This window comes from Cebus imitator, unplaced genomic scaffold, assembly GCF_001604975.1.
Source record: "Cebus imitator isolate Cc_AM_T3 unplaced genomic scaffold, Cebus_imitator-1.0 Scaffold222, whole genome shotgun sequence".
Classification (NCBI taxonomy): Eukaryota; Metazoa; Chordata; class Mammalia; order Primates; family Cebidae; genus Cebus; species Cebus imitator.
In genome coordinates this window covers 1,890,336-1,901,661 of record NW_016107537.1, presented here as the reverse complement: position 1 = coordinate 1,901,661, position 11,326 = coordinate 1,890,336, and the positions used below count along the sequence as shown (strand labels likewise).

At 45.4% G+C, this 11,326-nt stretch overlaps 1 protein-coding gene across 1 annotated transcript in view; it reads left to right on the top strand.

Annotated features, from left to right (window-relative positions):
- MERTK (MER proto-oncogene, tyrosine kinase) overlaps window positions 1-11,326 on the top strand; it is a 137,533-nt gene that overhangs the window by 21,413 nt on the left and 104,794 nt on the right. Inside the window, exon 2 of the mRNA XM_037727200.1 lies at window positions 7,084-7,489. Coding sequence (XP_037583128.1) covers window positions 7,084-7,489 — 406 coding nt within the window. The remainder of the gene's footprint in view (window positions 1-7,083; window positions 7,490-11,326) is intronic.

Here is an 11,326-nt window from a genome sequence, read left to right as displayed (position 1 = left end):
ACTGGTGAGGAAACAGCATACCTCTGGAATAAGGTACATCCTCTTGGCCTCTTGACTATGCATTTATGTGCCATATGCACATGTGTGCTTGAGGTGGGAAGCAAAGAACTTTTAGGAGCTCAAAGATAAGCCCTTACTCTCTTGGCAGCCTCCTCTGGGCCTCCTTTTTATTTTATTTTATTTTATTTTATTTTTATTTTTTGTAGAGCCTTGTCTCACTCTGTTGCCCAGGCTGATCTTGAACTCCTGGGCTCAAGCAATTGTTCCGCTTTGGCCTCCCAAAGTGCTGGGAGCCACTAGGGCTAGCCTGGGCCTCTTGATTTTGAGGCTGAACTTCAGAGAGCTCAACTGATGCTTCCACCCATCTTATTGCTGGGGAAGAAACAGAAAGAGCAGGCGTAATGGCTCCCACAGGCTGGCATTCAGTCTTGTTACTCTAACTCTGGTGGAGGGGCTGTCTCTCTCTCTCTCTCTCTCTCTCTCTCTCGGTACCTGGAATTATACAGCAGGCTGATGGCACACAGAATCCTTGGGTAGAATGCTGGGGTGGGACGGAACTGAACAGGGTTCACCAACCAGCACCCTCAGTCCCATGGGGCTGCCATCTGCCCTGCTTAGTCCTCTTCCCACAGCATGGAGGGACTCCAGGGCCAGGGATGCTGCTTGCTGCCACACCCCACCCACTACCATGGGACCTGAAATTTCAGTTGTTGCTGCTTTCTTTATTCACCTTGGACTGTGATCACCAGGCTTGAAGAAAATCAAAAGGAGTGCATGTTAGGAAAACCTTATGGAGAGCATTTCTAGAGAGATAGAGAGGTGCCTTAGAGCTGAGAGCCCTTCGTACCCCAAACCTGATGTATACTTTTTCCTCTCATTCATGGCTGGCAGCCATATTGCTCTAGTATTGCCATTCCTCATGCATTGTCTAAGACAGACGTCACTGACTAAACTCAGCCCTTAACCCCACAGGGCCCAGACCTGGCTTTAGAAATTCCTACTTTAGGTGGCCAGCAGGCCAGGGCTCTTATGCAAGCCAGTAACAGCCATGTCAGCCAATATCTTTGGAGTGTGCTGGTGGACTCGATGCCTATCACTTCCTACTGCTGAGATACTCTTGTCCTCACAGGAGTTCAAAGAAGTTATAGAGCTTTCCTGAGGTCATACCTTGAGGGGGTAAGGGACTGGGTGGGCCTCAGCCCTCTGACTGCACAGCTGCTAGCTAACCACTTTGCAGCACTGCCCACCAGCCCACCTGCCATTGCACACTGCACTGGTCAAGTGCTCAGCAAGGATTCATGGATTTGAGGGTAGGATCATATGGGAACCAGCATTCTTTACTGGTTAATGCCCTAATCAACCAATTTTGAGTCGAAGAGACTAACTATTCACAAAGTCCCTAAATGTCTGAGCCACTGTAACTGTCTGTCACAGACATGCCGACAGCCCCTCCAAGTTCCCCCTCCAGCCACAGCAGTGTCCTTGCCTAGACCACCTCTCTTCTTTGCTCACCCTTTAGGACTTGCTGCACCTCACATCTGTTTAATCTGTAAATGTTTGCTACATGTGACTCCATGCCACTCATCATGGTGGGTTCAGATGATGCCACCTCCAGCCTTCAAGGAAATTACAGACAAGTGTGTTCAGAAAAACAGGGCAATCTCACATGGAAAAATGGGCAGTATGTGAATAAACATTCACTAATCACATCCCTTGGGCATGTCCCATGCTGGGCACTGGAGAAAGATGATGGAGACAAAAGTCGTGACTTTAAGAAGCTGACGTTTGGGATCTGGTCAAGGGCTGCATGGTGATTGTAAACACATGGGCACAGGGCTGGGGTGCTGCACCACACAAGTCCAGGACTGGACGGAGTGGTCCTTGGAGTAGGTAAATGCAGCTGCTGGAGCAGCTGGGCGGCTACTCTCGAACCTGAGTGGGAGGCTGGTGCTCCAAGGCAGCTTAGCAGCATTCATTTACCTGACATTAAACTTCCACTCCAGATGCCTATCCAAGTCTGCATGAGGAAGCAAACCTGGAAGAAGGTGGGAGGGATAAGGTGGAGATTTCTTGTGAATTCCACTCAAATTACAACCAGAGGCACCCCACTTTTCCATGTGCTATGTAGAAAGGACCACATTTGCATTAAGTCTTTGATGTGGGTAAGCCTTTCAGTCTGAACTTACGTGCAATCACTCCCCAAAAATAATTTTGAAAGTATTCCATTTCTGTGGGGAAAAACAGGAGGAAAAGATACATTATACAACCAAAGTAATTAAAACGATGATGAAAAATTTAGCAACTTAAAATATAATTTGTAATTTATCATTGCCCCAACCCTTGGGTCCAAAACCCTGGAATGGTTTTTGTTTTAGCCTTTTTTTTCTTCGCATCTTGAATAATCAACCAAGGCACCTACAGAGGGCTGGTGAGGTTATACACTGCACAGGTCTAGAGAACAGTACATAGGAGGTGCTCAGAATAGGTTTGTTGAATGAGTGAGTAAAGGTGTGGATCTGAGGAGGGATGGAGAAGGTGCCTGGGGCTGCCAGGGTCTGAGGTGGTGGAAAATCGGGGAAACAGGAAGTAGCCCAACCACTCATTCAACAAACCTATTTTGAGCACCTCCTACGTACTGACTGTAGTGTAGATGGTAGGTATCATGATGTGAATGGCAATACCACCCCCCAAAATTGTGTAGTATGAGCCTCACCAATCTCACCAACCACGTGGGGGTCCAGCCTCAGTCCCAACAGTTCGCAGGGGTTAGACTATAGAAGGTTTTTACTAACTCACAATAAAACGAGAAAATAATTAAAATAATAATAACTAACATTGAGTGCTTACTGTGATGCAGACATAGGAATAATTCCTTTATTCCCATCAGCAACCCTATGGGGCACCATGATTACCATCCCCACTTTTCCTATGAACAAACTGAGCCTGAGCAGCCTCGAGCCGCCAGCTGTCCACTCCTGAGAACACTCCTTTATGCCAGGATCGTGTCTTTGCTCGATATTTGGTGTCATACTGACTTTCCTTTGTGAACACTGGCGGTAGTGAGGATGCTGTTGCTGTCAGCCCCCTCTTCTCGGTCTCCAGCTTCCTTCCTACTCCTTGATGACTGTCCCCACAGTCACGTCTTCACTGCCTTCCACTTCCTCTTCTTCTTCCTCCCACTCGGCTGGTAGTTGGTGCCAGAATGTCCTTGATCAAGCCCAGCTCTGATCCTCACCCTCCCTTGCTCAGAAGCCTTCCAGGAACTTCTCCTGCCTCAACTGGGATTCGAGGCTCTCCACATTCAGCTTAATTTTGGTTTATCTCCCATTTTACTTCTAACAGATTAGCTCCACTCTTCAGCTAAACCGCTGTTTCCAAACTGGTTGGGCTACTTCCTGTCTCTCCAATTTCCCACCACCTCTGACCCTGGCAGCCCCAGGCACCTTCTCCATTCCTTCTCAGATCCATGCCTTTACTCACTCATTCAACAAACCTATTTTGAGCACTTCCTATGTACTGGCTATAGTGTAGGTGGTAGATATCATGGAGCTTTCAGTCCGGCAGTGGAGAAAGAACTAGATGAGTAATCATAAGATGTATTACAAAAGGAAAGGGTCCTAGCACCTAACCTGGGGGTGCTAACTCTAGGAGATTAGTCAGAGAAGGCCTACCTGATGCTATGAGACAACCTCCCTTCCCCACACCCCAGTTAGCCATGTCCATCTCCCCTTTAGCTCCTGGGACCCACTCTGGCTCTGTTCCTGAAACAAGTCCCCTTCTTTATCCTATCTGACTGTTGTAGCAAATCTTGAACCCAGGAGGTGCTATATAAATATTTGTTGGCAATCAAATCATTCTATCAACTTCTGGTAAATCAAACTGTGCAGATCAGATATCTTTTAAATCATCCAGAGTGTTGAGTGATTACAGGGTGGGTTTAGTGGCTCCCTGACTTCAGTGATGTCACCTTAGTGGGTGGCCTTGCCTGTACCAAATTAACACTTTGTTCAGTAAACAGCTTGGCTCATGGGAAAGTGAAGATTATACTCCAAATTGTAATCAGAGGTTATCATTTTGCAGGGTTGGGCTCACAAAGCAGGCTTTCACTTTATATTATATGTGCTTTAGTAAATATTTGAATTTTTTCACAACAAATGTGTTAACTTTATAATTAAAAATTTTAAATATTCTTAAATAAATTCAACAAACCAATGAAGGTATTATTTACTTCTTCCACTTCCAATTTTTGCCTTCTAAGAAAGATACCTGCTGGGTGCCTGTAATCCCAGCACTTTGGGAGGCCAAGGCAGGTGGATCACGAGGTCAAGAGATCGAGACCATCCTGATCAACACGGTGAAACCCTGTCTCTACTAAAAATACAAAAAATTAGCTGGGCATGGTGGTGCATGCCTGTAATCCCAGCTACTCAGGAGGCTGAGGTAGGAGAATTGCCTGAACCCAGGAGGCAGAGGTTGCGGTGAGCCGAGATTGCACCATTGCACTCCAGCCTGGGTAACATGAGCGAAACTCCGTCTCAAAAAAAAAAAAAAAAAAAAAAAAAAAAGAAAACTCCGTCTAAAAAAAAAAAAAAAAAAAAAAAGAGACCTACATTTAAAGGGGGGAAAAAGTTATTTGGATTAAACCCCTGACTCCTGAGTCCTCTGTAACTCACTGAATAGGAAGAATCACAGATGAGTTTGCCCATGCAGGTGGCAAAGGTGAATTGTCAAGGCTTCAAAGCCTGCATGAATAAGCAGAGCACCCTTGAGGGAGCTCTGCCAGCATGAGATAAATAGCCAGGAGATGCATTGCTGCAGAAAGCTTCCACACATCAGAGGAAGAGGAGTCCCTTCCTCCTCCCAAGAGTGCAGGCCCACCCTTGTGAAGAAGGTTTGCCTGGCATGTGGTCTGTGGGTGACTGGAGAGGCAATAGTCCCTTTCTGTTGTCATCCTGATCTTCACTCCCTGGCGTAAGTGAACGCTCCCATAACAGTACACTCATCTATCTGGACAGCTGGGTTCCAAGCCAGCCAACAGCTGACCCACATAGCCCTCTCCTAAAACACACAGAAGGCCCTACACTCCCACACTCATCAAGACCTCAGGATAAAGAAAAGCCTTTCTGCATCCTTGTAGGAAAATCTCTTCTCTTCCGTCTGGCTTTCATCCTGACTCACTAAGGAGGCAGTTCCCAAAGGCAACAGCCTTGAGAGTCGGCCCCCAACACCAAAGGGGCCTGGGAAGGAACGGCTGCTGGGTGAGAAAAGGAGCTGCATGGCGAGGGCTCCCAGACAGAGGTATGCCCTTCAGTTAAGGCATATGTGCCATCCAGAGTGGCTTGGCAGAGGGGAAGCCAGAGGAAAAAATTCCCAGATCCTCTCCCTTCTGCCCCATGATTTCCTGCCTGTATCCCCATTAGCCAATTAAATACTTAACTGGATACTTAAATTTAAAAAATTCCAGCCTGGGCACATAGCCAGACTCCCTCCTTACAAAAAAAATGTGAAACTAGCTGGATGTGGTGGCACAAGACTATAGTCTAACCTACTCGGGAGGCTAAGGTGAGAGGATCGCTTGAGCCTAGGAGATTGAGGTTGCAGTGAGTTATTGTGCCACTGCTCTCCAGTCTGGGTGACAGAACAAGACCCTGTCTCTTTAAAAAACAAGTATTTGTTGTTCATCTGAAATTCAAGCTTAACTGGGTATCTTGTGTTACTTGCTAAATAGGGCACAGCTCTGAGCAAAGAACACCCTACTCCCTGCACACACACACTCAGGAGCCCAGGAGGGCTTGATGTCCTGGGCATGGCAGGAGGCTAGCCCCTGAGCAAGGATGGAGCCCCTCTGTGTACCCTCACTTATTAACCTACAACATAGAATGGCAGGCCTATATCTCACCCACCTGTCTCACCCACTCCCTGACAAAGTATTTGAATAGATCACAACCAGTGTAGAATCTGTGTCCAAAAATGCCGCTCAGAAAGCCAAAAGTTTCTGAGTGAGCCTTCCCTCACTCAGAAACCTTCTAAAACTACTTGTGGACCAGATGAAATAAAAACATTTCCGAGTTTATTCCAGCAAGCAGGCGTTTTCCTGGAAGCTTCAGTATTCTACAGCTCGTCACTTAAGCACACTTTTTTTGTTGTTAAGGCACAAAAATTGTGAACTCTTTGCAACCATGAGCAGTTGTTGGGTTTTTTTGTTTGTTTGTTTTGAGACAGGGTCTCACTCTGTCCCCCAGGCTGGAGTGTGGTGGCACAATCTTGGTTCACCACAGCCTTGACCTCCTAGGCTCAAGCAGTCCTCCTGCCTCAGCCCCCACCAAGTAGCTGGGACCACAGGTACATGCCAACATGCCCGGCTAATTTTGTTTTGTTTTGTTTTTGAACCTGAGCATCTTCTTCAAGACACTTAGCTACATTTACAACGTCGTCTCTGACAGAGCAGACAGTAAGGAAAGTTATTTATTTATTCATTCATTTATTTATTTATTTAGAGGCAGGGTCTTGCTGTCACCCAGGCTGGAGTGCAGTGGCACCACCTTGGCTCACTATAACCTCCGCCTCCCACCTCCTGAGTAGCTGGGATTACAGGCATGCACCACCATGCCTGGCTGATTTTTGTATATGTTAATATAGACAAGTTTTTGCCATGTTGGCCAGGGTGGTCTCAAACTCCTGACCTCAGGTAATCTTCCCACCTCCGCCTCACAAAGTGCCAAGATTACAGGTGTGAGCCACCACGTCCAGCCAAGAAAGCTGATCTTGAGCTCTGCTGTGTCATCACCTTCTTCTTATGCTGCTGAGTTGGGCATGAAGGACTTCAATGAGTCAGTAATAAGAAAAAATTTATTTTTGGTAGGGGGAATTATATTTCTTCAGAACTCTTCCAGAAGCGAGTTTACAAATGAATGAACTGGTGAATAAGAATATTTCCAGATATGCGTGTTAATTCTGCTCATCTTTTCCTGGGGAACTGGGGACACCCCACTTCTCTCTCTTCGTGGCCTATAAGAAGTTGGGGACCTACTTGGAAAATTCTTCTTATTTAAAAGGCTAAAAATTGGATGTTCTGTTTTACAGCTATCACTGAGGCAAGGGAAGAAGCCAAGCCTTACCTGCCATTCCCAGGGAGGCTGCAAGCTGACAACACACCCCTGTTATCCTTTCCTCATGCCAGTGGGTACCAGCCTGCCTTGATGTTTTCACCAACCCAGCCTGGAAGACCACAAACAGGAAATGCCGCTATTCCCTGGGTGACCTCTGCCGGGTCAAAGCTCCTACCACCTCTTGCCTTCAAACACACAGTTGGACACGTAATACTTTCTGAACATAAACACGTCAAATTTAATTGCTCAATCAGTGTACCTAATATATACCAGGACACCCCAATTTCTTGGTGGAAAGATGGGAAAGAATTGCTTGGGGCACATTCTATTACACAGTTTTATCCAGATGATGAAGTTACTGCAATAATCGCTTCCTTCAGGTATGTGTTCTTTCTTCCTTTATTTTTTTAATTCTAATTTTAATTAACTAATTTATTTATTGAAACAGAATCTCACTCTGTTGTCCAGGCTGGAGTGCAGTGGCGTGATCTCAGCTCATCGCAACCTCCGCCTCCTGAGTTCAAACAATTCTCCTGCCTCAGCCTCTGGTATAGCTGAGATTACAGGCACCCGCCACCAAGCCCAGCTAATTTTTTTTTTAGTAGAGATGAGGTTTCACCATGATGGCCAGGCTGGCCTCAAACTCCTGACCTCAGGTGATCTGCCCACCTCGGCCTCCCAAAGTGCTAGGTTAGAGGCATGAGCTACCTCCCCAGGCTTCTTCCTTTCTTTTAAATGTCGTTATGCTAATGCCTCCCCAAAAGCAAAAGCCTTTTGTTTTCTGTTTAAGCAACTCACTGGTCCCTTTAGAGAGTTGAAGGATAGCCAACAGTGTGTATTCAATCTGAGCTTGGCAGTGTTGGCACTGTTGGTTAACACATACTCCGGGGCTGGGCCTGGGAGGGTACTTCCCACCTGACCTACATAGCGTATCGAGTACAGCTGGACCCAGGAGCTCTACCAGTGAGTGGAAACAGTGTTTCCTATCAGGTAGGAAGAGCCCTCAAAAGCATCCTGGCCCTGCAGGGCTTTTTAAACAATGCGATTGCTTGATCCAAGGAGTTCTGGACTATAGTGGTGCTATGCCAGTTGGGTTTCTGCATCAATATGGGGAGCCCCCCACCCCTGCCGCCAAGAGCAAGGGACCACCATGTTGCCTAAGAAGGGGTGAACCGGCCCAAGTCAGAAACAGAGCAGGTCAAAACTTGTGCACTGATCAGTAGTTGGACTGTCCCTGTGACGAGCCACTGCATTCCAGCCTGGGCAACACAGTGAGACCCTGTCTCAAAAAAATAAAAATAAAAATAAAAACCAGTGCATTTCTCTTGTCCCTTCAGCTACCCTGCTGCCCCTGCCTTCTACCTCTCCCCATCCCTTCCCAGTGCTGATGTAGCTCCCGTACACACTAGGGCAGGAAGAGATGGAGAAGTCTGTCTCGAGAAATTAGGCCCTAAGCCTTGGCCCATCATCTCAGTACTCCACTTTGTTTTTTAAGAGTAAGCTGGATGAGGTCGGGGTGTTGTGTGTGACAGGGACAAGCTAAGCCAGGACTTGTATCTGGAATATTCCATTCTCCCAGAGACCCACCCATTATGTCTCAGAATGCTGCAGACGGGCAGGTAGATGCTTCTCTTTTCGCCACCCCTTTTGTATTCTCCACTCTTTCCTCTTAGCCAGAAGGTGTTTTGCTTTTCTGTTTTTGTTTTTTGCATCAGGACTTTGTTGCATGCACAGTTTAGAATTGGGTTGACCTATGGTTGTTAAAAGCTCAAAGTGAGGTCAGAGCCAGACAGCATGAAAGCGAGAACCTTTTCCTTGCAATTCCTCCACTTTGGAGTAGAGCCTTCTTTGATCTGTTACATTTTCACTTTCTCTGACATGATACTTGGCGCCGTCCCATATTGTGTCATGCCTTTTGGTGAATCATTTTATGTTTCCTTTTTCAGAAAACCACCTCGCAGTTACCACAGACCTAACTACTCAGGTTAGCATGCCAACACTTCCACAAGATGTGCCCTTCTTTTTGCATTTTTCCCCTCAGGTTGTAGGCTTGGTCAGTGGATAACCTCTGAGCCTCCAGGCAAAGAATGCAACTTCCATATTACTCTGGCTAAGTCTCTCGTCAGCCATTCTCAGCCAGTGGCTAAGACTGCTTAGGAGATTTGACTATTTTTTTTCTGCATCAACTATAAAAGGCAGATGTCTTACAATTATATAGACATAGCTTCTAATGAGAGAAGTAAAACTTTCATTTAATAATAACTGAATGAGGAGCAGTTTAAAGGGTTCAAGAACAGCGAACTGGCACATTAGTCTCATTGGGTGTCACCTAGGAGAGGAGCACAGCCCTGCCCTACTGTTTCTCTGGACTTGTCCAGTGTGTGACTCTGGGTGAGCTGCCTCATTTCCCCTGATCTTTTTTCCAAAGGAAGAGATGGTTTTGGACCATGCGACTGCCAGCTCCACTTCTGCTCTCAGATGTCATGAGCTGTTCAGAGGACTTAAAATGTCGAGTTTTAAAATTTTGGTTAGTCAGTTTTTTGTTTTGGACCCATGTCTTTAGAGTCCAGAAGATGAGCTGGGTGTTGTTTGGAGAATGTTAGAACTTTGGAGTAGAATTTATTCTTTTGTACATATTCAGCTTTAATATATATCAACTCATTCTAAAGGAAAAAAAAATCTTACTTGACCTCCAAACTAGACCTAAAAACAAATTTAGTGATCAGAATTTTTGCAAATAATGAGCACTTAGTTGAATTAGGTAGCATACAGGATGATACCAAATTTGCCTATATATCATTCTTCAACTTTATTAAGGTAATATTCAGGGGCAGAGTAGCTGTAGAGTGATTCAGTGAAATAAATTATAGTTGTAAGAGTTAAAGAAAGAGGAAAGAAACACAAAATGTGGCTTGACAGTCAAAGACAGGTTTATTTTAGAAAAATAACCTGAGAGGGGCTTCTGGCTGATTTCTGTGAGGAGCGTTATCTTTTATAGACTAAGAGTATATATTAGTTTTAGGGAAATGGTACTTATCACAAGCTTGGAATGTTTCTGTGCTGGGGAGAAGCTTATGGCAGGGTTGGAATGTCTCTGGTCGGAGGGGAGATTATCTTGGGGCTGACATCTCGGTTATCTCAGGGCTGGCGTGTCTCTGGTTGGGGAGGAGTTTGTAATGTTTTTGATTGGAAATGTTATCTGTGGCTTATGGTTATGCTGACCTTAGCCATTAGGCTGATGCCCTTTGGATTTAGGCAGTTTTTAATCAAGATGAACTTTAGAATGGGAATGCTTATCCAAGATGGCGATACTGCTGCTCTGTCAGTAGTTACTTAATCAAGATGACAAATATTTGTACAATTTCTTGGCAAGCGAGGATGTTGTTGGAGACCCTAAACGTGATGTTTTTTTAGGTGAGGACACTAAAGGCCCCATGAGCAGGGTCACTAGGCAGAGAGCTAGTCTTATTTAAACAGGGAGCCTGAGGGGTAGGGGGTGAAAAAAAAAAAAAGAAAAACAAACAGGGAGCCTGATTTGCACACCAGCCGTGTCCTCTCTTCTTACGTCTCCTGGACCCTAAAGAAATCCACTGTGGCTCCCACGAACAGTGAAGAATTAAAAAATAGTTTTAGGCTTTCAATATATGTAATTTTATTAGAAATGTATTAGTCTGCAATTTTGTTGGAGTTGCCTTTAGCAACATCTATATATATATATATGGACTATGTTTACTCAAGGGAATGTGCAAATAAAACCACTAAGGGAAGAGAATATAGATGTATGTTGGCAGAGGTCAAAGGGATTCTAGAGAGAAACACCTGGTATTTTGAGTTTGGTCATGGGACCATTTTTTTCTAAAAGATATTAGGATCACACATAGAAATTCCCATAAGAATAGGCAGAATTGGCCAGGTGCGGTGGCTCACGCCTGTAATCCCAGCACTTTGGGAGACCGAGGCGGGTGGATCACAAGGTCAGGAGATTGAGACCATCTTGGCTAAAACAGTGAAATCCTGTCTCTACTAAAAATACAAAAAAAACCAAAAACAAACAAACAAAAAACGATAGCCAGGCGTGGTGGTGCAAGCCTGTAATCCTAGCTACTCAGGAGGCTGAGACAAGAATCACTTCAACCTAGGAGGCATAGGTTGCAGTGATTCAACATCGTGCCATTGCACTCCAGTCTGGGTGACAGAGTAAGTCTCCATCTCAAAAA